The 27,939-nt window shown below is 40.1% G+C and overlaps 2 protein-coding genes across 4 annotated transcripts; both read right to left on the reverse strand.

Annotated features, from left to right (window-relative positions):
- Positions 1–78: 78 nt before the first annotated feature.
- Positions 79–3,960, reverse strand: RB195_010495 (uncharacterized protein; the record flags this gene model as incomplete). Of its 2 annotated transcripts, XM_064191532.1 has the most annotated exons (4): positions 79–672; positions 1,316–1,434; positions 3,701–3,779; positions 3,889–3,960. In XM_064191532.1, the coding sequence occupies 4 exons, from the start codon at positions 3,958–3,960 to the stop codon at positions 79–81; spliced, it is 864 nt and encodes a 287-aa protein (XP_064049115.1). The 2 variants fall into 2 exon arrangements, with proteins under 2 accessions (XP_064049115.1, XP_064049116.1); XM_064191533.1 differs by lacking the exons at positions 1,316–1,434; positions 3,701–3,779; positions 3,889–3,960 and having other exon boundaries at positions 79–678.
- A 416-nt stretch (positions 3,961–4,376) lies between these two features.
- Positions 4,377–27,529, reverse strand: RB195_010496 (uncharacterized protein; the record flags this gene model as incomplete). 2 transcript variants are annotated; one of them, XM_064191534.1, is made up of 19 exons in its annotated part: positions 4,377–4,441; positions 5,108–5,196; positions 5,291–5,395; positions 5,452–5,570; positions 6,466–6,583; positions 6,671–6,765; positions 7,773–7,958; positions 8,158–8,274; positions 13,356–13,457; positions 13,534–13,695; positions 13,802–13,916; positions 16,811–16,900; positions 16,969–17,087; positions 20,785–20,922; positions 20,975–21,094; positions 21,148–21,279; positions 21,336–21,495; positions 22,396–22,519; positions 27,457–27,529. In XM_064191534.1, the coding sequence occupies 19 exons, from the start codon at positions 27,527–27,529 to the stop codon at positions 4,377–4,379; spliced, it is 2,229 nt and encodes a 742-aa protein (XP_064049117.1). The 2 variants fall into 2 exon arrangements, with proteins under 2 accessions (XP_064049117.1, XP_013290556.2); XM_013435102.2 differs by lacking the exon at positions 27,457–27,529 and having other exon boundaries at positions 22,396–22,508.
- Positions 27,530–27,939: the final 410 nt, after the last annotated feature.

The raw sequence follows: 27,939 nt of genomic DNA on the forward strand, positions 1-27,939 counted from the left end.
ATGGAATGCGACGTCCCAGACAGCTCTAGATATTCGAATATCTGACAAAGGTATTTTCTTCGTCAGAATGTAATCGAGCTAAAGCTTAGGAGTTGGCATCTTCCGCTTTCGCTGCTCTTCTGACGTTAATGGGGTTTGTCCCTTGCCCCACGTAAGCTGATGACGTCGATGATTCCTCTTAAATGTGCATGCAATGATGAGATTCGTCTGCTTGCAAAGGTCTATCAGACGATTTCCGTTGTCCGATGTCTGTTCCATGGGATAAGACCATTTTCCAAGCGCATCGGATTGTTGTTCAGAACCCATCATTGCGTTCGCGTCAATTCCGAATATTGCCGCCTGCTGGCTTGGTATCTTGGATATCAACGTATTGAGTTCATCATAAAACGAGTCCTTGTTTTGGCCCTTTGCGGTCTCCGTAGATGCATGAGCACTTACGATCCAGAGTTTGAGTCCTCTGCGATCCCACAATCGTATAAAGGCGCACCTTGACGACGTTGATCCGAACTCCATCAGGTTGTTATAATCGTTCCTGATAACTATTGCGCAGCCTCCTACTTTCTTCTCATCAGCATCGTCGCAGTAGAAGGTGTAGTTGTCGGTATCGATGAGAGGTTGATCCCTGATGTGTGTTTCCTGCAATGCAGCAAACGGTACAAGCATCGCAGATGTCTGCATAGAGCGGATTGTTGGAGCTCACTTGACAGCTACCGGCAGGTTCAGTGTTACGGCACGGATCTTTGTCGCCAAAGATTCCATGTTTCCCGCAGGCATTCCACCTCTTAGAGTATGGGCTCTGGCATGGTGCTGGACGACAGCACCTTTTTGCGATGTATAACAGTGGAGGTTATATAGCTCGTACGTTCCCAACGCGTACACTCAAACGCCTGATTGCGTTTAGTTAAAGCACGGCCACCGCTTGCAGGTAACAGTCAGGCATGTACGCAGCCCCATGTACATATGTAAGAGGAACAATGCTTGAAAATAGCAACTGTACTTCGTGTTCAAAAACTTGACCTCGAAGACGAATCACACAGTTCGGTAGGCCCAACTGAGCGGGCTGAGAGAAAATTCCCTTTTTTTTTTTGAAAACAAAAAGCTGCTGCAAACTAATGAACATATTCCCTCCATTTCTGTTCTTCCTATCGTTTCCAATAACTTCCTCACATTCTTCAACAATTTTTCGATGCCTCTTATTCCCTTTTATTGCTTGCTCTTTTCATCCTTTTTTGTTTCTCTTTCTTGAAGACTTTTTTTTTGTTTCTTTTCAGATTTTTTTGTTTCTCATGGGTTGCCTTCCATGCACAACACAAACCTCAGAAGCAGCTTCAACGGTCTTACAACCTCGATTGGGTGCATGTAAAGAGGGTCCTGGCGGAATTTCGAGCATGTCCCGGTCATGTCTCGTCAGAGCAATTAGCGGTGGTGCGTGTTCTAAAGAGATTCACTTTTGTTAGCATCTAAATAGCTGACTCTTCTTACCTACCGCTAATCATACGCTGCATCACCGGCTAGGATATAATTTACTCAATTTAGTGATCGTATCAGAAGCAAGAGAAATCCTCACGTGAAATATGAGATAAAGATGTATCTAATAGCTTCAAATTACGTGCATAAAAATTTTCGTTAGAACGGAACATTCCAGGTTTCAAAAATAACGGTAATGAGGATTATCGTTAATCTGTAACTCCCGAGCTTTTTTGTAGCCTAATTCATTTCTGGACAGAGGGACCTTCAGTATCTCAGATTTCTTGGAGCTTACAGGAAGAAAAAGAGTTCAAATTTCGTAAGATTTCTAGACTTTCTGAAGGTGATATAAAGACAAACTCACTCCCTTTCTTTATTAGAACACCATTCAAAATCACATGTACTTCTATCTAACACTATTATTCTTTGACTTATTCGGTAATTTCGACAGCTCATTCCACTCTTTCTTTGCATATTTTCTTGTAAGTCCGCAGTTTTCTGCGTCTCTGTGGCTAGAAGAACATCTAAGACGGTTGTCTGCGTCTTCATGAACGACTAGAGCGTGACCTCTTCGAGGTATGATCGCATATCCGCCGGCATATCCACTAGGCACGTCATGTCTCGGAGGCATTCGCGGAGAATCCGCCGGGACCCTCTTTACCGTTCCCCACTTCGATTAGTTGCAAAAAAAGCGGAATTGGCACCGCTCCAATTAGGCAACTTGACACAACAGTTCAAAGATCTGAAAAAAAAAAGAATCAATAAAATTAAAAAAAAACCAGAATAGGACTCTACGCGAATAGTGTGCACCTTTTGGAAATACCTTTCATTTTTTGGCGCGTCTTTCGCATTGATGAAAAAATCGTTCAGGACTTCTTCCTCAAATGTAAAAGATTTATGCAAGAAAGAAATATTAAAAACAAAAATATTAGGAAGGAATGTTGCTATAGATTGAAAAAGTACATTTGTTTCGCCGCAAAGCAAATAGTAATCTAATCAACTAATTTTCGGCTAATATTGACTTCTCAGAGTTCTACACTCCATAATTGCTAATACAAGACCTCGTGCGAAGCTCTCAGTAATCACTCATGATTCCATCAGCGTACCTCTGCACATTTTCTTCGAGTCCTTCTTCTAAGTTCTTTTTTCAACATTGGTGCAAGATAAAGAAAAAAACTTTTATTTTCATCACTGCCGTAACTCCTTCATTAGAAATTTTGACTCAAACGTGAGCATTTGCATGATATTTTGTTTTCGATCGTTTGTGAGCCCTTCATTTGCGAATATAGGACAAGAGGTGGTTTTCAGGGAGGGAAGTAAAGACTAAACAGGATTTTTAACTCTAATCCCACAATGACATAGAATTGCCTAACCAGTATAGCAATTTCTTTTACTGCATCTAAGCCCAATACAATTTCTTAACATGAACCACATAGCCAACAAATAACTGTGTTTTAATTCTGAAACATTTTTCATCAATATCACACTAATCATTTTTTTATATTTCATTATTGCCAATACTGCTGTTCTCCTAAATATCTACCTTAAAGGCAGCATGTCACAAAATAGGTTAGGTCACAAAATAAGTTGGGTCCATCTCTGTACTCAAATATATATTGAGGTCGGGGTGTAAATAACGAATATAAGCTTGACCTCGTTCATTTTTCCTGAACCGACGTTGAAAACGACGTGAGAAAAGTTTGTTCCCATTTTAGAACGCGCCACCCATCTACACGCTCCGGTTCCCTCAACAGCCTATCAGTAGGCTTTACTTGAATTGGCTACTGAGAAGACCTCATTGATTTTCAGCTGCTCACTCGATGTGGACGCAAGAAGATTGTGTTTTCATATACGCCTAATTCTTTTTCATATTCGTGTTAGCGAACACCGTCTTTCAATTTTTCTTTCCTTCTTTGCCTCGAGACGTTATGAATGTGTACAGCTGTTTCTTTATTTTCTTTGTTGGATTATTTACACTATTGAGCATGTTTGCAAACAATCCTCAGTTACCAAAATTCCATCTTCTCAATAATCTGCTACATGCATACATTTCAGAAGACTGCAAGTTCTGATAACATGCCAGTATACTTGTAAGAATTGGTTTAGTATGGTAACCAACCTTCGTTTCCAAAATTTCCGAACAAATGAAATTGTGGCTTTCTGACGACATACAAATAGATGATATGTTCCCAAAACTTCTCGATTCATAGACTCGAAGGTGTTTCTTTCTCACTTAATCGTTGGCCTTTTCTTCCATTTAAACAGAACGTACGACAATTACATTGAGCAAACAACGCATCTGTATTTCCAACCTGGACGATCAATCAATCTGAATTCCAATCAATTCTACATGGAGGACGTGAAAAACACTAGAAATTTTCCTTTTCGTGTCCTTGTGCACTTAAATAGGAAGTGTTTCACTGCTTGACTAACAAAACAACGGAGTAAGTGTCGCAACCAGAATGAAAGAATTTCAAAGGAAATTAGCTTCATTAATTAATTCTTTCTAGCAAAAAAAAAGTCATAAGATCACAGGCGTTTGACATAATGCAATGGAGATACGAATACGAATTTATGCAGGTGGTAACCCGACTGTGAACTACTGGATAACACATCCAGAAGTGCTCTGAGCGAGATGAACCTGATGAAAGAAAGATCTGGAAGTTATATGTACAGGAAATAAAACATGACGACGTACAACAGAAAGTGAATTTGAGCACCCGTAAAGGTTCAAGATGTCATGTAGTTGCACTAATAATGTAACATGAGATAAAAAAGCAATAGTAGTCCCGGAAAGGAAATTTTAAGAGAACCTTAGAATTTTGAATGGAATACAAATATAAAATAGAAGCCAATTTTCGGGAATTTAAGGAAAAAACAGCTCTTACAGAGCGCAACAAAAATTCTGATCACGTCTGCATATCCTCCACTTTTCCCTGATGAAGTCGACTCATAATATTCCTGGCGTGGCTCACTAAACAGAGCATTTGGTAAGATAGCGTACAATAACAGCGCGGGCTAGTTTTGAAGCAAAGGATAAGCGCGTTCTCTGTCATCTAGCAGGTTCTCTTTTCCAAAATACTTAAATGGGTTTAAAAAATTGGGCCATCTTAATTTGTTAGACAGAAAAGTGTTTTATGATTTTGATAACCTGCACAGAAGCCTTACAATATTTTTGTGCTCGGTGTGAGTAACGGAAAACTGTCTACTGTTGTAAATGCTGATTTCCCTTTCCCAGAATGAAAACGGAATAACCAGCAACATTCTGGGAAAAAGGTGAGGAACCGGACCCTCCTCAGGTGAAGAGGGTCTAGCTCATGGGTACAGCATAAGTGATAACGATCCCTTCCCAGGAGTTGAAAAGTGAAAGGGCTCCTTTCGCCATCCGTCCAGAAATAAATGGTGCCCCTCCGCCAACTGTTCAAACGTGAGAGGAGGGAGGTGAGCATCGGCTCCGATTATTGCATGTACGCCCAGCAAATAAATGTTCTTGACAATAAGAGCCCAAATCTAAGAAAAGAAGTCAGAAGTTCGTGATTCTCACAAACTAAGCAGAACGTTTTAAATTGAAAGTTAACTTTTTTTTCTAAGCTGATTAAACAAATTCCCTCTGCTGCTGTAAAGGATTGACATGACTTACTGAGCTTAGGATCCATTTGGAACTGACAATAGTAGTGAAGGATTTGATGTGATTCCGGATTAGATAGCCATTTGTGTACTAAACCAAACCTGCAAGTGAACGTATCTTCTAATTTCTGAGGTAAGATGGTGCAAGAGAAAAAGCGCAAATGGTTGGAATTCATCTTTAAAAAAAACCCCCTACCTCTTTGGAACGCTACTCAACGCGTCTAAAAATTCCAGTAAGTCGTGGTGCGCAGAGAAGTCATTAGTGCGAAATGGTCGCAATAGTGGTAGAGGATTGTGATCCCTAAGAAACAACTTGACTTCTTCTGGATTTACTGGTAAATAAAAACGCTAACAAACCTGAATATTGCAGCAATCTGCTCGAGCAGGTCTTCGCTTTTCGACAGCAGCACCAAAAGTCGTAGGACCCGGTCTATTTGCTTGCGGCGGTGAGCTCTTTCAATCTCCGGATAGTTGTTCTGGAAATTATTGACTTCTCAGCAGGCGAAGCGGCATGCATTAGGATATTTTAAAAGATATATTCACTTTTAAGTGAGGTACGAATGCGCTCGGCATCATCTAATTTTCTGACAGAGAAGACACAAAGGAACTCCTTTTTCCCTGACAAGATAAGTCTCTTTTTTTTCAGGAATTTTACACTACATACAGTAAGGTCAAAACGACATGAAGCACGGTGTAGTTGCGTAAGCGGTTCCGCTCGAAATGGCGCGGTGGGGCGAAACGGTTACCATCGAGGAGGAACCCTGCTATCACCGCTCATCGTTGCAGTTCGCCATGGGTCCAAGTCGACTCCAACCGCCATCTCCACTGTGCCGTTTCGAGCGAAGTCGCACACGCAACTGCACCGTACTTCATGTCATCTTGACCCAACTATATACCATCACATCATATATGCTACCCATTCTTATCTTTCCAGTTTTTTTTCCTCTTCTTCACTTGCCATACATTTCTGAGTTACCGCTATTATTATTGCTATTTTTTTGAGCCATTAAAGGTGATTAATCAATTAATTAATGAGTGTGCTGTTCACGTAAATAAGGAATCAGATGAACTGATAGTCGCAGTACTACGTGTTGTGGTGATAAATAAATATCGCAGTCTCGTAATAACACATATTTTTAAGCAAATTTTTGATGTTTTCTTTGCATTTCAAACAGACGACTATATTCTTAGAAGGCCGAAATAAAGGCACTAGCGCCTGCACCAGCTTAATTACGAACTCGGATGCTTGAACACATCGACACACTTTAGTTGTCGATCAGTGCTTAAAAAATACGTACATTACGTACTTTTCCATTACTATTGGGGCTGGACCAAAAACAATATATTACAAAAAATTGAGAACGAACTCACAAATTGGCCGAAGTTATTCCACAGGAGACGAAGAATGAAAGTGACCAAATTGGACTGGTTATAGTCATCCACAGTGTCCAGGAAGAACAACTTGTACTCGGGTGTACACAGGTTTGCACTAAAATAAAGTTTTCATCTTGTCAAAAAAGGAGAACTTGGTCTTCTGGTGTGATCAAACGATGTACAAGAATGAGCAAAAACCTACTTGAAAATAACCATCAGTGCCCGATTTTGGCATTCTACGCTTCCGCTCGCTAAAACGTTGAGCAGTGTCTTAGCCGAATCTGCTTTTCTAGCAATCTAAAAACTGGCTATTTCCTGGTGTTCGGGATCCCCTTGTAACTGTAAGTCTTTTTAAAAGGTCTCTCGACCCAGAAGACGCAATACTCCTCGAGATAAAGATTAGTTCAGCTGTTTGTCGTTTCAAGAGGGCTTCGATTCTACTTAAAACTGGAAGTACACTTGCGCAAAGCGGCTGCTGCACTCAACGTAGGCAGTGACATTACCACTGACAGTATTACACTGAGCTCCGGGAAAAAAAATTGATGAAAACAACTAAACGGGTGTATAATCAGAACTAAAGCTTAATCTGACTAACATATTTGATACCAGCGCACACGATAGCCCCTACAACTAACATTTTACCGCAGCTAGGACGAAAGGTGTACAAAATCAGTGCAGTCAATAATCCCATGCGAACTAAATGGTTAACTTCAGGAACTGATCATATGAGGAAAAAATTATTCACAACGAAATTGTTGACATAAAGTGTTTCCAATTTAATTAAAAAAAAAACATATAGGCGCTTCGCTTGGCACAGAATGAACATAATGTAAATAGAGTTACCAACTAGGTCACAGTTACTTTCGACACATTTTTATGGAAGAATATACGAGAGTATATATTAAGATTGTGGCGAAGAAGGTGGTCCCGTCCATCTCTTCCTGTATCAGTGTAAACGGACGACCGCGTAACGCTGTTTCTTACGACGACTTCTCTGGCAATGCGCAACCTTTGCGCCCAGCCCTGCCTACGATTCGGCCGAATGGGTTTTCGAAGTATCTGCAGGCGGGGGCCGGGCGCAAAGGTTGTGCATTCTAACAGAAACCGTCGTAATAAACAGCGTTCGGAATCGTCCATTTACACTGATACAGGGAAAAATTGTGGGGAACAGAACCACCCTTTTCCCCACAATCTACGGCCCCGTATAGGCATTATCCGGCTGAAACCCGTACCACCCCAGATTCGTGGGATGATGCCTTTAATCTCAACGATGCACTCAATTTTTAAAAATTAGCATCACCAACCTGTATGCACGCGTTCCTTCCACACTCATCTTGGTTCCGTGTGAGGTTAGCTAGACAAATGAGGACGTTATCCGTGATCGACGTGATCAGTTGACGAACATTTGGAATTGGAATAGTGAGGTAGTTGTTACGGTGATTAAGCACACTGAGCAATGTGTCCGGAGCGCGTTCGGCCACCATCAGTGCCTACATATAAAGCAATACAAAATCAAGCTTTAATGCTTGAAGAATTTGATTCCAAATTTGGAACTAAAGTTTATAGGCAAAACCCTTCCTGCTCAATTATTTCAGTGATAAAAACAAAAGAACAAAGCAAAGGATTTCAAAAAGACATTTCTCCTGTAGGTTATGGTACGGCATATCATTCAGCTTCACTAATTCTCACCTTATTCCGCGCATTGTTTGCCGACGCGTTCAATAAGAAAGCAGTACCATGGTTGACTAAAATAGGATCGTGAGCACCCATAAGCTGTAGAACAGAAATCATGGTGTTAGTGATGTCCTGAAAACAATCTGTATCATGTCTTAACACCTAAGTTTATGCCTGTTTACAGCAGTAATGTCCTTGTTTTATTCGCTGAATGAATGCATACAATTGGAAAGTTTATTTGGAGTGATTTGTTCCTTACTTCCAAAAAGAATTGAGTTGTGAAGAGAAATATCCAAGTACCATTTATATGGATTATTATGGGTTTCTATCGGTTTATTCATTTCAGAAAAAAAGGAGTGTCGATGACCCAAATTCTTTGTCGGCAGTTGTAAATTTGCTTAAAAAAGAAGTCAAGCAAATTAAGAACGGGTTAGTCAATAAATGTGGTAACTGAAGAACTAGGAAGGTCAAACTGGTAACTAGCCATTAAATGCCCCATAGCAGTTAACAATCTTGATAGTAACTTCGAAAATGAGGTGTCAAAGGATTACATCATCACAGCTATTCCTTAGATTAGTGAGTTTGATAAAGTCAAAGTTAGATAAAGTTTCTGGCGTTAATCAATCCGCTTGGAATGCGCCCCCACGTTCACTTCAATTCAGAATCGTTTGAGGTTTAGGAACGTGTAACTGGCCTATACAATAACTTGCGGTGGTTAGCCGATGTGTCAAGTCAGTGTTTTTTTATCCTCCCAGACAAGTCTGGTACCAATTTATCCACCCCGGAGGGATGAAAGGCTTGGTGAGCACTGGGGAGCATTCGAACCTCCGATCGATCGTGCAGGAAGCGGAACTTCTAACCGCTACACTACACCCGCTCACTACCGTGAGCTTGATACTGCAGTATAATGATAGTAATTTGAGTATTGCCCATGTTCGACTGTCTTTGAATCTCGGCATGTTGAAACGAAGTTTTTTATTGATTTCCTTGAGCTGTAGCCAAGATTGTTATTGATCGTTTAAAAAACCCTTATGACTCGTTGTAGTACGTGGTGGTCTGCTACGTTAATAAGTCTAGCTAATGAGGTAAGTACTAGCCAATGTGTTGCTGTTTGAGTTTGCCTACCGTTTGGATGCTTTCGGTAGGGTGATGAGGCGCTTGAGGGGATAAATCACTAATGGCTTTGAACTTTGCAGGCTCTGAAGAAGGCGATAACGCCAAAACGTTAGCCGCTGTTTAATAAAGGCGATCAATACCAATCTTGGCTACAGCTCAAGGAAATCAATAAAAAGATAGTAATTTGTTCAGAATAATTCCATAAGGAAACGAGTCGCAAAGAACCACCAAAGAAAGTCGACCGAGAAAGCTCATACACAGAAATGCTTCTCATAGTGATCAATGTAGCGACATTCACAAAGAAGTAATGCAGTGAGGATTCTCCTTGCAATCTTATCACCACTTATAAATGTTTCTCTGCTTGTACAAACCGGATCTCGTTGCTGAAACTTGGTCAACCACTAAAATCTCCGACTCTGAGCTCGTTGGCAACCTGCCCTATAATGTATATCTTCGTATCTATCCATGAGGAGATGGCATGTGCGTTCTTCGTCGAGGCTTTTATTAGGGCCCAAATCATTCCTGACAACGATCTGAAAGCTGACTTACTCTCCGCTGAAATTTTGTGCGCTGAATAATTTGTCACAACTTCGTTTTATACTCGTATATTGTCCTTCGAATAGTTCTGCTGGTGATGTTGAAGAACTTGTAGACGTCTTTGGCGATCTTACGGTTGTGAATTATCTACTATTCTTGGCGACCTCAATCAGCGTGTAGATTGGACTAACTCCATAGCTTTCAACTCATCTTCATCACTTTTCCTGGATTTCTTCACCAGTGCTGGGTTCGTGTAAAATGTGAATCTGCCCACCCACTTCTTCCGCTCCTAGCCTCACCCGACCACGCTATTGCCCATTTCGAAACACCTGTATCTATGTCAGCTCCGAAAATTCCGATGCCTGATTTTTCCGCGGCTGATTTCTCTTCTTTGAACAATTATTTTTCTGGCATTAACTGGATTACTCTATTTGATCAATACTCGTATTCGGACATTTATCTCAGATTCTGCAGGGTCTTGCAAAATTTGTTCCTTTCCGATTTCCTCGCGCTTTTTTTTTGAATCTTCCATCTCAACTGAAAGCCTTAATCTCTCAAAGGTAATGCCTTTTTGAGGAGTTAGACTGTCCTTTACAAACCCGTTATACAAGAAAGTATGTTCTGACATTAACTTCCACATGAAATGATATCTTTCTTATCGAGAGCGCCGCTTAGTGCACAGCGAATCCATGAAGCCCTTCTATTTGTACTTGAGGCATAAAATGAAAGACAATGGAACACTTCCTGGTCTTGTGGATCAAACAGGAGTTACTTATATCAGAGATGCTGATAAAGGTAATGCCCTAGCCCTGCATTTTGAAAGCGTCTTTTCTTCAGATTGCAGTAATAACATTCCAGAAATTGTTGGCATTGCTCCTATAAAAAGCAGTGCAGTGTCATATTTTTCCATCCTTCAGATATCTGCAAATACCTTAAGTCTCTTAAACCGTCGGTTAGTGAAACGTATGATGGAATCCCACCAATTGTATATAAGGAGTGTGCTGCCACTTTATGTTGTTCTCTTTGTCCTCTAGCCCACATCTTTAACATCTCAATGCTATTAGGTGAAGTTCCGGAGGTGTGGAAAACCACCATGGTTACGGCGATTCCTAAATCCCCAGGTACTAATCTCCTGAGCAATTACCGTCCTACTAGTTTATTACGCCAGTCAAAATTATGGAAATCAGGAATGAACTACTGTCTTGGCTAAAGAAGTTCAATCTGATTCCTACTCAACAACATGGGATCATCGCAGGAGCTTCCACATCTACTAACCTAATTGATATTTGTATTTTTGACTCGTCCTTAGCTTGCAATCAAGGTAAATCGATAGGCATAATATACGTTGACCTATCAAAAACCTTGAATAAAGTATGTCAATCTAAATTAATTGCGAAGCTTAAGTACCTCGAGTTACGGGGTCATGTTATAGATTGGATGATCTCGTATCTTAACATGAGAAGTACGACAGTCAAAGTTGGAAACAAACACTCTGCCAAATTCCATTGCAGAAGTGGAGTTCCACAAGGAGGAGTCCTCTCCCCTCTCTAGTTTCTCATCTATACTATCAACCTACCTAATGTGTTCAGAACTTCTTCTCACGTTAGTGTCCAAATGTACATGACATTAAGATTTACGGCATACACGATGATGAAAACTACCTCGAAGTACGCAGCGCACTTCAGACATCACTGGCTAAAATGTCTGACTGGGCTTCCAAATGGGATCTGCGCATTAACTACGACAAATCTCTGGTTATGCATGTAGGTAAGGGGAATGTGGCTGAGTATAGTATGAATGGACAAACTCTTAAAGTTTGTAAACTCATAAGAGACTTAGGAATTTTTGTGGATGATAACCTCTTAACAACATATTCACAGAACATATTGATCTTATTGTAAGAAAAGCATGCTCCTTTTTCGGCAATTCCGCATTGCCCCCACCTCTAATCCAACTATTCTCACCCGTCTATACAAATCGTTCGTCCTACCTCATCTTGAATATGGCTCTCATATTTGCAGCCCTTCAAAGAAAAAACATATAACAAAGCTTGAAAAGGTGCAAGAGACTTTTACCCTTGTTATTCAGAAGGACGTCAGCAGACTTAACGGCGACTAGCTACAAGGATCGTCTCAAAAAATTAGGTATGAGCAGCTTAAGGAACGGTCGTATACACGCCGACCTAATTTTCTGTTTTCAAGTCCTCAGAAACGAAACCAGGTTGGCGCCCAGCGAGTATTGTTGCTTCAAACCTGCTAGTGAAAGAACTGTTGGTTTCAATTTACATTACGCTAAAATACAGCATACAAACTTTGCCCTGATGTTCGATAACTTTTTCTATAGAACTACTAGATGATTAGAGCTCTTACTGCGTGATGTTGTTAAAGCCGAATATAGTAGCACATTCAGGACGAATTTGAAGAAAGTTGACATAAACCGGTGTTTCAATATTGATGTCTAACCGCATGCATACCTCTTAGTTGTCTTTTACATTTCTCCATTTATTATACTGTTTCTGCTATAGTTATCTTTTACAGCTTACTGCGAGGCACCTCTTTCCCTTCTTCCGACATATGAAGTCTATTCCGCTCATTGTAGCTCATTTGCTGGTACTGATATCTTGTGGTTAAATCTCTCTTCAATTTGTTCCGTCATATTATCTCCTCTCTCGATTACTTCTGAATCACTTCCTCTTACTAAATTCCGCATCTTTTGACAGGTTTGGTCTTCACTGTCTTGACTGTTTAGATTGTGGTGGTCAGTCGTTTGAGGATCACGAAAGTTGGTGAACCCTTTTGCTTAAGGTCCCCCGTCAGATTCGGCTCTAGTTCCAAAGTGCTCCTTATGTCTTGCGTAATTTGGCTGTCCGAATCCTGATGTATTGATAACTGGACCAATGATAAGCGCTCTGGATGGAGGAGTAGATGTCATAAGAGGATTCTTCACCTTCTGGAGTAGAAGAATGACATGTTTTGGCATGTTTGACTTGTTTTCCGCCTCAAAAAGAGAGCGCCAGTTTCCTCTGACAATAAATTGGGTTCCGGTTTTAGTACAGTTTGTGAGTTTCTTTCTCTTGTAAGATTTTCTGACTCAGACAAAGTGTGCCCCATTTTTTATCCTTCTTTTCTGGTGCACCATTGGTGTATGTGAATAAATAAATAAATCCCCGCAAGTTTCATTTTGTTGTACTATGAATATCATCGCATACTCGTCCATTATTGATTTACATAGTGCTACAGCTAAAGGTAGCGTACCACGAAAACGTGATCATCCCGCAAATAGATAAAGATAGGAGTGCAGCTCACGAAAAGGAGTGTGATCACGCTCATTTCCCCCATCCCCAGTAATCCAGAAGGTGAAACGCCCTTGCTTGCTATCCCCAACGATGCAACTTATTACTGGTTGTAGAATGATGACAATTATCAACACATCTGCGTTGTTTAAGACGGGAAGCTTCTGCTGTGTATTTGAGTCACATTACATGGATTGCGGACGTTGGGCCACGACTGTGGCTTGATCGCGTTCTAGCGACTTAAACTTAGGCAAGCGATTCTGTTCACCTGAGTTTCGAGAGCTTCCCTCAAATCTCCGACAGCAGCTAAACAGTGTAAAATTTCATGCAGAAGCATTGTCGATCCATGCGAAAGCAGATTTCCAAAAATCTGGAAAAAAAAAGTCGTCCGTATTTCCTATGTACGGGCAAAGTACGGGCAAAGCATGCATCGCCGGCAAACTCACTTGCACTCCCTCCAAACGCACAAATTCTATTCCATATTTAGCCGACTCCGTCGAGATTAGCGTGAGCAATGTTGTGGCGCTCGACCGCAGAACCTTCTCCTCATGCTCGCATGTCATAAACTCAAGCAACTTCTCCATGCCTTTACTACGCACGAAGAAGTCCTAAAGAATTCTCTTCTGAACTACTCCCACAGAGTGAAAGCATCTAGTAAATGAGCCGAAAGCAAAAACAAACAAAAAAAAAGGTTGCTTGGAAGTAAATATTCACCTTGAGCGGCAAATTTCGGGTGATGAGCATACGAATCGAGTCAATAATCAAGGACTTATGTGAGGACGAGGTAGAGGCGAGTATTATCATCAACTGGCGCACAAAGTAATCGTTTCTAAAAAAAAAAAGAAGGAAATAAAGGATAAAGTTTCTGGCGTTACTCAGTCCGCTTGGGATGGGCCCCCCACGTTCACGTGTAACTGGCCTATACAATGACTTGTGGTGACTAGCAGATGTGTCAAGTCAGTGTTTTTATCCTCCCAGATAAGTCTGGTACTAATTTATCGACCCCAGAGGGATTAAAAGGATTGGTGAGCACTAGGGCGGATCAACCGAGCAGGAAGCCGAAACTCTAACCGTTACACTACACACACCCCTTTATTTCTATTTCTAGGGTAATAGATAAAATTTGGTTCTATCAGGCAGGCTAACGAATGAATTGAAAACGCTCTGTTCTTGCAAAAGATAGCTGGTATTCCAGAGCAAACTGCCATTAAGAAACCAAAGCCACAACAGTATTTATAGAAATTACTGACGGTAGATGTATGTGATCTTGTCATAAGTTGGTCATACATTCCGAAAACTTTCTTTTAAAAAAATCACTACTTTACGTGCGTCACTAGATGGACACACACTTTGTTGAATGAGAAGCATCAGCATTACCATCAAATCCAGCCCAATGTCCTTTTTTCTTTTTCAGAAGGTTGGCAAAAAAAATACCGAAAACCATTGTTGGAAGCTCAACGAGTGTACAAGGAGTTCCGTGGAACTCATGGCCTACTCACACGAACAAGAAGGTCCAATAAAATACACATACGCAGTTATTCGGGTTACCCAGTTTCAACTATTTGGATGTAATGAAAAAAGAATGGTTCTATGGACTTTATTACCTTGTAATATTTTGTTCAATGAGTACTTTTTTTTGTCTCATTAGCATCTCCAATGTTTGAAAACTCTTGTCTCGAGTCCACCATAAGAATTGAGAGAAAAAAAAACAACTTTTATCAGCGAAAACTGTTAAATACTAAGTCACCAAAAATAGTCCTCAATATTTTGGTTTCTGGTTGTAACACTCGCATACACATAGTTATAATGCCTTTAAAATTACAGTGGCTAACGGGTAGAAAATTTCGTCGACCGGAGCTCAGCTACTCATCTTGAAACTTCGGCAAAGCTCGCTGAGTGAAAACTATCTCAACATACCTGCTCCAGGTGACACGGAAAATGTATGAAGAAATTCGATAGAAAATATTGATAGAGAAATACTATACTTACATTGAAATTTAAAATATGAAATTATGAAAACGAAATTAATTGTGAAAAATTGTTCTCTCCATCTTACTAAATAGAGATATAGTTTTTACTTAAATCAATTCCCTAGAAGAGTAATTCCATGAAAGTAATTTACTGTGAAGGTAAAAAAGGGGTCATGTTCTAATAAGTAACATCTCTACGCAAGCTCCGGTTTTTTTTTTCTGCCTGAAATTTCCATGCACAATTAGATGATATCGTATATCGTATATATCGTAAGTTCGAAGTATATATAAGTATATCCGAATCACACCAGTCAAAGAACAATTTTTCTTTTAGAGCATAAAATCGTTTCTCTCGTGAACGAAGACGCTGAAACTAAAAAGAAAAGTGCTACTTTACATTATTTACAAATACGTCAACTCTGCAACTTTGCTAAGTCGAAAAAATAATTCTAATTGTATCTCCATCCGATATAGAGAACAACTCGGGTTATGCGACTTTCAAGAAAAAACATACTGTGATTCCGAGATTACTATTGACGACATAGTTGCGTCTTCTTTTCTTCTACCAGCAGCAAATTTCGGAGATGAACAAATTTAGAAGCTCCCAGTCTTGCATGCTCTCTTCTATTGTTGCTCTCTAGAGCTATGTGAGTTTCTATCCATCGGATGTTTTCAAACTATCCACCAGCGGGTAGAATCCAGAACCGGGGAAAGTTAGGGAGAAACCGCGGCGACAGAGCGAAAGTATACAGGAGAGCGTGGAGATCGTGCGACTGTTGCACAATCTCCTCGGCATTCTTTTCAGTTGTTGCTAACTCTGTTTAACTCATTAAAGTTCAGCTAATGAATAGAACTATATTATCTCTACCTTACTTTGTTCTTTTTTCTTTGATGTGTGTTGAAATTTAGCAATAAGGCTCAGCCTACTTCTAAATCAAGTCCTACACTACGCGCTTTTTACTAGTTTCCTAGTGCAAAAACATTGAAGAACCAAGAGTTGACAAGTCGGGTAATGAAATCAAGCGCGTATGTGGCAAGTGTCGCATCGGTGCCTCTGCGAAAACTGGAAAATTAACGCAAGACTTTCTCTGAATACAGCAATAAAAACTGGGTCAAAAAGTAGGAATTTTGACAACGACAACACCAAAAATCACTTTAGTAAAGCAGTGGGACGAATACCCCAAGAAACATTACAAACCCAGATTTATTTTTGCAACCAATCCTATAAATCGAATAATCCTTAAATTTATGTCTGTTGCACTCAGCGCAAAAACAAAAACTATCGACTATTGTCATCGAGAGTCGCGTTGTAGCTTTCCCATTATAATGGAAAGAACGGATGCAAACCTAGACTTCCTTAAAATAAACACTTGAACTTTTGGTATTGCTGTAATGGTAGACAATAAGAGATTCTCAACATAAATCCGCGGCTACTGCAAACTATTAGCTCGTTCATGAAATGGATCATGCACATAGAACTTCTCCCTCTCAAGATTGTAAATCAAGGAGACACATAACCTTTCATATTACAGACTGCTGTTCTACTGCTAAATCGCGTACTTTAATTGGGTAGAATATCAAAAAGTGAAAAAATTGATGATGTTTTCCTTCCAGGTGCATAAAATGTTTCGCTAAACGTTTCTCATTTCGTCTATATAGAGGTTCTCTTCAAACCCCCTCAAGTTCGCAGTTACCCTATGTGTAGAGAGAATATTTATATGTTTGAACAAAATGAAAGAAATGTATCTCTCACCGACACATCCGCCGGAAAGCCCGCAAATCCTTCTTCCGTAGAATGGCAGTGAAGGCGATAACAGACCAGGCGGTGAATGGGTGGTCGGGGCTGAAACGATATATCTCATCATTTTGTGCCTATGACCCTCAACATGAAACACTAAATGGATAACTCACATTAAATATTTGGCTATGATGTGAACTAGAATCTGCTGTATGTACCGATCTTGGATCACTACGAAACATATGCGGCAGTTAAGGATGTTGAAAATCGACTGCATCAATTGTGTGATATTCTAAAAATTAGTAAACCTCTGGTACATTTCCTGTAAACCTTTTCGAAACTCAGCAGTCGATTCTAATATTGCTGAAACGCAATGTGAAATGGGATTTTTTAGGATCATTTTTGGGTTTCATTCTACAAAAGTGGATTTATTAAGATTCATATTTTATAAGAATTCTACTCTCCTCATCACACCGATTTCGATGAAACGTGTAAAAAGGTGTCTTCAGCTGAACCTAGACAAGACGATGTTTATGAGGAACGGATGGGTTTCTCATGCCCCATTCACGCTCAACGGAACGAATATATCCGGATGCTCCAGCTATGGCGTTTCGTAAGCAGGAGGAAAATGCGATCAGCGTCATAGAACGAAAGGGTGATGCTAGGAGAAACCCGATTTACGCAAATGAAGGAAGGGATTCGAAGTTCACTACTACGTCACCGATCGAAGATGAGAGACGTTGCCGCATATGCAAAAGAGAGCAAAATTAGGTAAGCCGGACACGTGATGCTTTTCAACAACAATCGCTGGACCAGAGCCGTTAGCGACTGGATACCACGCTACATCACCCCAGGAAGACCGCCGACCCGATGATCAGACCTCTTTACGAAGATCTTCAAAGAAAAATACGACGCCCTTGGAGTCCCTCGCTAGAAGAAATGCGACTGGGCAACACTCGCGCACAATGGGGACAAATGGAAGTATTACTGGTGCCCGCTCAAGCAAATCGATGAAGAACGGGAGCGCAGGTGATACAGATGATTTAGGGTGCTGCAAGGGAAACGTTCTGACGCCGAGGAATAAGTTGCCTTCGAATCTGCAGAGACAAAATACCCGTATAACTCTGTATGCAGCATATGTACCACAGGTCATCTGAACCAGAAAAAGATGGAAGTTGCGTCATCAACTGCAATAACACCGTAAGAAAGGAACTGACGTCAACACCGAAAGAGTTTGAAGCAATTGAGATCAAAGGCAACTGGGGGTAGGAACCCATGGAAAGTCTGCTTTATCAAAACAGTACAACGACAATATTAGAAGATGTTCCCAGTCATCAACGCTATCACTAAGGCGGCTGCCAGTGAAGTAACCCTACCAATCTGGAGGGATCAATTAAACGATCTGATGAATTGGCAAGCGCCAACAGCTCCTGAACTCGAGCATGTTCATAGACCAACATATAAACATATAAAGCTAGCGAGGAACCGAGTCAGAGGTTCCTGTCTCTATTCAAAGATAAAAATGGGAAGTCTGGTGGAGATGATGGAATTAGTGCAGAAATGCTGAAATCTCTTCTCCCGTCTGTGATTGGATAAATGACGAAAATCATTCGTTCAACATGTATTGACGGAAGGAAACCTATTTTCCCTATTAGCTCTCCTCCATAAAGTAAAAGGCTCCATCACGAGTCCTAGGAACTATCGAGGAATCTCATTGCTGCGTGTTATGTACGAGGTTTTGGAGCGGATCATTCAAGACCATCTTGTCAAACATCTCGAACAAATAACGCGCGACGAGCGAGCTGGCTTTCGTTCTGACCAATCTACGATTGACCGGGTGTTCTCATCAAGACAGTGATCGAAATGTGGCAGTGGTAATCGCAAACGATGCAATTTGAGGTCTAGAATTTCTAGACCTCAAAGCCCCCTTCGGCCGTCCTCATCGAAGCCGTCTTCTCAACGCGCTCCGCGCTGATGGAGTACCAGGAAAGTTCGTATGCCTACTTGATAATACAGGAAAGTTCGTTTGCCTATTCGATGACGTAAACCTACCAACAACTGCTGCAATTCGAACAATAAGAGAATTTATTTCACCGTTCAAAGTGGAAACTGGAATAAGAAACAAGCGGTTGTAGTGGGAGCATTTCTATTGAACTTTGCCGTCTTTAATATCATACGAAGAACAGTCGATTAGACTCTTGCCGAGATCGTATTAGCACCATTAAGGTGCCCCTTGGCCCATCTCGGGTTCACCAACGATGTTGTTACATTCGCGGAAAGCAGCACAAGACTTTAACATCTTGTCAACCTTGAGCAGAGGCCAAGGACTATGTATGCGCCCTAATAAGTGTAACTAGGTGGAGGTCTCATTGAGAAGTACATCCCTTTATCATTTCTCGAGCATTCCAGAAGAAGCTTTCTGTACGCGCTAGAGGATGCGAGATATAGCGCCTAACCTTCCCCTAACTTGTTTTTCTCATAAAGATAGATAGTTCTAAAATGACTAATTTTAATTTCTGGGCATTACAGCTCTACTATGTAGTTTTATGTACAATTTATTGCAACTACATATTTTATGTACAATTTATTGTAACTAATCGACTATCTAATTGCGCAGGCGCAATTAGATAGTCGATTAGTTGCAATAAATTGTATGCTGTAATGGCTGTAATGTCCAGAAATTAAAATTAGTCATTTTAGAACTATCTATCTTTATGAGAAAAACAAGTTAGGGGAAGGTTAGGCGCTATATCTGAGAGCTTGGCATCTATATTCCAATCGAATGATAGTTCTTCCACTTCTGAAACAGGGATTGTTGCGTTTCCTAATTCCCCAATTCCCTAATTCTCCATGATTTTGCAGCACCTCATCGAACGAATATATACATCAAATTTCCACCCAATCAAAGATATCCACCATCTTGAAAATTAGAACATGTGCTAGTATAGAATAGAATAGTAGAATAGTACTGTACTGTACTTCGCTTATCACCATGTTTAGATGGCAAATGATCAGTACAGCGGCTTCACAGAGAAAACGTGGTGCATGACCACAACAATGGAACAAGGATAGGCCTCGTTCACTTCTAAATTTCTTCTAATTCTTATTCTTTAACAATTCTTTCATATTCTTCTAATTCTGTTCCATCATTGATGAAGTCTCTTTTAAAAAAACGTCCCGATTCAAAAACATGGGACAAGACGGCAGATTAGCTGCTGAGTTCTTCACCACTCGTTTCTACCATCAGAAACTGCTGCATTGTCGAATATCGGCCCTGCAGTTTTCATGTTTCTCAGACTGACATTGCGAAAGACACAAAAAAGTCTCCTAAAATAGATGTTCCTAGTACTGCAGTTGTTTCTTATGTGCTTAGCTTATTATGCTTAACAATGGCGATGTGATATTTTCTGAAAGTTATAGCTAATTTTTTTAAAGAAGTTCTAATGGTTCGTATTTTTCACATCATCAAAATGGAGTGCCAAGTGTACAAAATGGAGCAATCCCGAAATCATTTGTTATCTGCATTCAATCAAGACGATAAAGTTCTCGAAGCTGACACTAATCGAAAGATTAGTGCAATGTATGGTGGAAGACCACTGCTTACACTGCTAAGGATACCTCGCACTGTTTCCCTTCGCGCTTCAAAATCGACAACGGATCACACACCGGTCCCAACATTTCCTCGCATCGTTCGACAGTTCTTCGGTGTCTTCTATTGTTTTTTCTACGCTTTCCTTGGTTTTTTTTTTCATGCTTTTCACATGTTTCTTTAGTTCTTTTTTTACGTTTTTCTGTCAATGCAAAGCAAAAATCTTACAAGTAGAGCACCTCACCTCTCGTGAGTTACTCGTCAACCCTATACTTGGACTTCGAAAAGCTGCTCTCTGTAAGTCTTTTTTTGTTTCTTCTAGTTTCCATGATGTTCAGAACTGATTTCATCAATTTCAAAAAACTCTGGCTGCTGTCATCGTAGTACTTGGAAGTATCACCTGTTCTATAGTGTGTTCCAGAACAAACTGGAGAAAGTAGCAAATGAGCTCTCTCAAAGTTGCCTGGTTAGTCACCATAGCTAGCAATCGTTGTCGCGCCATGCCTTGAACTGAGTTCGCAGCCTTCCGCCGTATCTCCTGAAAGTAATTAGCGAGATCCCGATTTGCACAAGTCATTCTTTAAACTGACTGGATCATCGTGTTTCAAGCTGACTATCAAGGTGTTCACTTGTCTGTTTATCTCATAGATGTTGCTAGGGTCAATATTCTCAACACTCGATGCTCCGGATGTTGGTTGGTAGTGAGGAACCTCAAATGATTAGAATGGAGTTTCAAAGGTTTTTTTTAAAGTAGTTTCTTTACCTGAAGGTAGGGAGCTTCGGTGAGCTGAGTGCAAATGCTGAGCTGACTCATGTTGCCCAGAGATATCTGCGACACGCCGGATACCACCGACATTCCGCCACTTGCCAACGACATCATCGAGCACGGACTGGACTGTAGCTACGAAGATTTTGCCATACTAAAGAATCTCTTCAATTCAGTTCACTCACCCCGCTCATGTGATAACCTGAGACACCCGACAAGTATTGACTGTCCATCCACTGCGCTGTTTGTGCATTTCGTGTCGCGCATGTTTCACGCAGACGCACCGCATCTGCTGCGTTAGCTGGGCGAAAAGGAGAAGCGTGAGTAGAATTAAAGGCGGATCGTCTGCAATATTTGTTCTTTGTTTCTGGAGCAGCGACTGGAAGAGAAGCAGAAACCCGCACTTCTTCGCTTCTTATTTGAAAATGTGCTTCTTCAGCTACTGCTGATAACTGACAAGGGTAACTTTTGATAAGTGAAAAATTTCACGAAGAGAAGATAAATCTGGGAGATAGGGTTCTTAAATACTGTCTTGCAGTTCAAGCTGTATTGAACTCCTGGTCTCCAAATCAGACGACCTCGGAAACCAACGCCTCTAAGCCCATAGAGGTCCGAATCCTCGCTATTTAGCTGCTCTAGTCGAAACTCACTCTTATATCAATCAGCTCAATTGAACACGGTTTGAGACTTTCGAAACGATCAGAAGGCACAACCCCACTTCTCGGCCACATGTATGCCAATATTGAACCTTTACGGATAAACTGTGTTACTGAAGAAAAAAAGGAAAAATCGATACATGGATCAACATCTTTCCAAATGTTACCTGTTTCGAAAGCACTACATGAAGCCATAGATGCGATAGTCGGAGCCGGTGCTCTGACCCCCTTCACTTTTGAACGGTTGGCAGAAGGACCACCTTCACTATTAAACGGGTGGCGAAATTACCCCCTTCACTTTTGGTCGGTTGGCGAAAGGACCCCCTTCACTTGAGCTGCACCCCATGAGCTAAACCCTCTTCACCTGAGGAGGGTCTGGCTTCCCGCTATCACACCTATGCATGAAGCTCATCTTTTTCGCTTTTCTGTAGCTTTCGTGTGCTTGACTACTTCTGATTTTTTTTTCCAATGACAGAGGAAAATATTTAACCACAGAGTGGTTCTAGTGGGGAAAAATAGGTTAATTCCTTAACCATCACATCAAAGAAAAACCTTTAAAACTGCTAAATTTCGAGCATACATCACATACCCATACGAAGTCTGCGGAGTATTTGGTCGAGCTACGCTGCAACTGGCCGACGATGTCGACGGAAGCTGCTGATCGTACGGCGAGGGCACAGTGTACGAAGTCAGTGGATCCATCAATACATTCACTACAAAGAAATAGTCAAGAAATGAGGGAAGAATTGCTGAAGCGATTAGCAAGTATGGGAATGTAGTGCGAAAGAAAAACCAAGTAAAAACCAGTGGATATTTAATCTAATCAAGCTCCCAAATTTTTCTTAACATAATTCTCACCATGCTCATTCAATTATCAAAAGCACGTGTCTCCGATGAGGTTGAGCTCACAGTTAATTAGTTGATCATGTCCGCATCGGCAATTCTAATTCAGCGCCTGGCACAGGAGAAAAAATACTACCAGACATACCTCTCTCGACAAAATTAGCGGGATGAATGTTAAGCAGAGTAGCATAAATTGAAGATTACCAAATTACTATTTTCTGAAAAACCAGTTCGTCCTTGGTTACGTTTCTCATTCAAATCATGGCACTACAATGGACTTCTGCAATTGGAAATCTCTAACCTTCGTTATTACATAGACTTGTCATTCAGAATTATGCAATTCTTTCGTGTTTCGTGAGTGGTTCTACGACTTACCCATGAAAAGAGCTACATAAGCTATCAAATAACCAATTGGTTTGACAATACGTTTTTCTTAGGCTCAACCTTGTTGTTGTACAGATAAACTTCTCTCGAACAAATCCTAAGACTAATGTGTTGATAGATAACTAACTATCGGGAGCGAGACCACAGAATTACTCCCTTATACTTAGCTAATACAGTTTATACATAACCGGCGTTCAGATTGGAAGTCTGCATAATGAAAGGACTAAGATTTGAAGATAAATATTTTGTTGACTTTATATCCGTCTCCATTACTGAACATCTTGTACAAGATTCTAGCACGCATTTACTATTTTTACATGTCTACTGTTCATCCCCATCTTACTGTACATATGCCACAGGTCAGTGAACACGATAAATGGCGGTCAGGTGGAGCTCACAGCAGGATCTTGATAGGTAGACGTCCCACATATACGAAAGTCATGTTTAGGCAAAAAGCAGTGCAATGGTTACCCCTCGCTGTTGTTTGCCAAAACACACGGTTTAAATTCATTCTAGAAATGAGTGTGATGTCGCTATTGAACGAAGCGGGAAAGTTATCGTAAGAAAGAGAAAACTGAGGGATCAGACATTGTATTCTTGAAAAGACCATCACCAAACAAAATGAAAGTCGTAAAGGGGAGAGCGAAATTGGGAAGAAACAGAAACTAAATGAACAAATCAAAAGCTGTCGCTAACAAATGAATCAACTGAAAAAGAACTTCGAGGTCTTTCTCTAATAAAAACAAGTCCAGAAGCAAACAACACGCGCCGAAATATATATATATATATATATATATATATATAATATGTAGTTTTATGACGATCGTATACCATGCCTATTTATGCAGGAATTTCAAATGAAAAGAAAATGCAGTTAATTACTTAAGCTTCCTTAAGCTGCTAAGGAATTTTAATTTCAAAAAAGAAAGCATTCAAAAAAGTGCACTAACTGACAAATTCACTGAGAAAACCTAACCTCATTCAACAGTCAAGTGGCCGAACAGATCGGAAAATAATGAGATTCACAAGATTTCTACTCAAAGAATGCAGACTGCAGAAAAGAGTGAAATTAATCGCCGTGTGTATGTATATGTGTAACACTTAAGACAACAGACGTGCGGGCTACAAACATCTGCCATACGACACTTGAATAAACATAGACTACAAAAACAAGTTGCTAGAACGTTGGTGACTTAGATTTACATCTTTTCAACACGAAAAGAAGCAAAGGAATTGGTCCCTTAATTAATAAAAATCTTGAGTACTCTTAAAAACACTTTCTATTTCATAGGTTAAAGTGACATAAATGAGCGAGTCAAAACACAACTAAGACGGTTGCAGGCACGGCCAGGGAGGGAGTATACCAAGGTTCATCGAATCTAAATTATTCTTCCTCTATCTTCTTCCATCTTGCTAGCAAACCTTCAGTGTTCCTTTTTCAACATTCAATTGTTCGTGACTACTCCTCTAGTTTCTTTAGAGCTTTATCCTCGCACTTTCCGTTGCGTTGCTGCCTTTTTTGAATTCAAGGAACAAAATATGCTCCATTGTCACTTCCGTTATAACTGTGCAAAAAGAGTTCGTAGAATCAACTTGGATTCCTCAAAACTCCCAGAAGCACTGCAAAAAGTAAGCTTGCTACCCTCGCTCAGAGCAAGCTGACGCATTCTATCACCTTCCACCTCATCATTGGTAAAATGGTATATAATATTTGATAGAGACTTCTCGCTTTACAACACCTTGATTTTTTTAAAAATTTATGCTCATTGCTGCTTCATCAGCGAAATGAAGTTTCAAAAAATAATGAAAATAAAGTAGACAAAATGGAGCATTTTCGCTTTTTGCATTTAATAACGGTAAAACTGCCGAAAATTCTTGTTAGATTTGTTCTGTGCATAAAGGTATTAAATGAGACACAAAACGCCCTGAAAAAAAAAAACAAGAAAAAACATGAAAGAGAAAATGGTTGAAAAACAAGAAAAGAACCTCATGGTGATGGTGTTGAGGTACGCAACAAGAATAATGTTGATTAACTTTTTCGTTAAAATTAAAACAGATAAATTAGAAAAATGGATGTTTCCACAATCGAGAAATATTGGCTGACTGGTATGTAAGCCGTCTTCGAAATAAGAATCCCCCATTTATGAAGCATGAAGACAAAAGGAGTTTACATTACTCCTCTCAAAACCCTTCTCGCTTCGGACCATACATCGAGTGATGCAAACGTGTACTCCGTTTGTCCATTTGTTTCTTTGTGATAAAACAGACATATCAAACCTCAAAATCGAGCCCCTACGAATTTTTACACTTTCCCAACACTTTTTTATTTTTACGTACATTTTTAAGCTCGAAAAAACGGTCACGGATTACTTCTCAACCCAATAAGTGGTAAAAGTAGAACAGTTAGTCAAGCTACTAGAATATTCAAAGAATAACAGATATTCCAAGGGAGATCCCTCTAAATACTGCTCTCGACTTGAAGCAATCACCAGCTGTGCTGCAACGATACGTTTGCAGTAACCTGCGAGCAGCTGAAACGCGTCCTTTCAAGCGCAATCGTTTGCGCCATTAATTTGGTTGCTTTGACCAATCTATTTCATTTCAGGTGTAGCATACACAAATTCAAAATTATCCGTCCCATCCACAGTATAGTGCAAAGCTTGGATGAATAGGTCAATTCATCAGATTTCCAATTGAGTGAAGAAGAATCGAGCACGGATGGTTGGCTCTTCCTATTGAAACTGTGCACAAACAATTCTACAAACGATTTTACTTCAGTAAAAAAAGCTCTTTACCAATTGTGTTTCGTTGCGGAATTTTTGTAGTGGAAATTGTACAACCATATTTATTCACTGTCTCTAATCTTATACATGAAACTCCACCGGTACTAATCTCGAAAAGAAAAAGGAAAGAACCCAGATAAGATTTCCCAAGCAAGAGAGTGCATTCACCACGAACCTTGTTGCAGAGTCAACCGTATTCCTCCTCCTTTACTTTCTACTATTTGCACTTGATACGTACGAGGCAATAAAACGACGAAATCCCAGAATAATAGTTTTAGAATAAGATTGTGCAATGGTGGAAAACAAAGTCATTTCGAAGCACAAAGGACCCCATTCCTGATTATTCATAGTTAGACCAAAAACCTATTCGGAAATGATTACGAACCTTAACACAAATAGTGAGTGCGAGAAACAACAATCAGTTCGACAACAAATAACGTCAGCCAGAAATGAATTTTAAGAGTGTAATTTTTCACAACGTGAATTGTATATTTAACTTTTCAGTAATAAATGGAACTTGGTTTTTATGAACTTTTCAGTAAGATATAACATTGCTCTACGTTGAGTAATGAAACGGCAGGCGACCTATTCAGACGCTTCAGATTCAGCCGAACGATGCACTTTACGTCCTTGTAGATTAATCAGTAGCATTAAAAAGCGGGCAGATTCCAGTTTAAAAAAAAATGTAATCCCTCATGAGTGTAACAGAAAAGACAAAATAATCGTTCTAAATCAACAATGCAAGGAGAACAGCAATGGATGACACCGAGAGAGAGACAGACAGAGAGGGAGAGAGAGAGTAGCGGGCGAGAGTATGCCCTTCAAACCTGCTAGCACTCGCAGATCGTAAATTACGTGAGTGTGAGGTGCTGTTGGCGTAGTTCTAAGTTTCTCATATATAATTAGGTGCATCTGCCATTGGCTAATGCAAGAATAAGAGACAATTCGTCGACAGCATGAGATGGCGTCAGACGTTAGCGTATGGGACAGAGAATGCGAAAGCAGGAGAGGAAGAAACAGAGCTATCAATCACCAGCGATCATCCGTCGTATAAACCGGACGGTAACTAGAGGATACAATAGCGGACTGAAGTGAGTGTTCCATACCATCACAAACAGCAGCAGCGGTGACACGCCAGATAGATAATTCACTTAGAAGCGCTATTGAATAAATGGAGCAAGTAAACAAAGACAGGCTAGAAAGGTAACTTGATTAGCACTAACTTGTAAAATCTCACGAGAACCTCAACATGTCAACCCAACACGCGTAACGCTAGGGCTTGCACCGTAACTAGTAGATCTGGAATAAAGTAGTTGATAAACGATGAAGTATAAGAGACTTGCGATAATCAATTCGCTTAAGATGTGCCAACGAGTTCGACTTCAATTCAGCATCGTTTGAAGTTCGTGTGTGGCCTGTACAAAACGTTACGATAGCCAGCCAGTGATCAAATCAGAGTTTTTCTTCTTCGAGACAAGTCAAGTTTCAATTTTTGGGGACCTCGGAAGCATGAAGGGTTCTTTTGGCCAAAAATGGTCTCGAGTCTTCGACCGATGCGGATGCGGGCTGGTCCCGAATTCTCTTTCTACAAAAACCCCAAACCTGGCATTATGAATGAAATGCGATTGAACGACCCTGACCGTGAACACTCCAATAGAAGCCACTTGTCGCGAAAACCACAGGCAGAAAGATAACATAACCCCTTTTTGCCATGTGGTACGTACGTACTTGGATCCATGAACTTATAAAATTCGCATATCCATAGTTCTGTGATAGAAAGTGTCCTGCTCAATAAATGCGGCAGTTACAAGAGAACACGGGGACATGATCGCACGTATAATACGTATAAACCTGATTGGTCAAAAAGTAATAGATGTAAGCATCTTTTAAGAGAAGCATAGTACTAAACGGATGGAATTGTAACAAATAGAAACAGAAGTGAACGGAAATATGTATATATTATATTATATTATATTATATTATATTTTATATATATATATATAATAGAAACGTGAATGGCGCTATATATATATATATATATATATATATATATATATATATATATATATATATATATTATATATATATATATATATATATATATATATATATATGTAGCGCCA

The sequence above is a fragment of the Necator americanus genome, chromosome III (assembly GCF_031761385.1).
Source record: "Necator americanus strain Aroian chromosome III, whole genome shotgun sequence".
Lineage (NCBI taxonomy): Eukaryota > Metazoa > Nematoda > Chromadorea > Rhabditida > Ancylostomatidae > Necator > Necator americanus.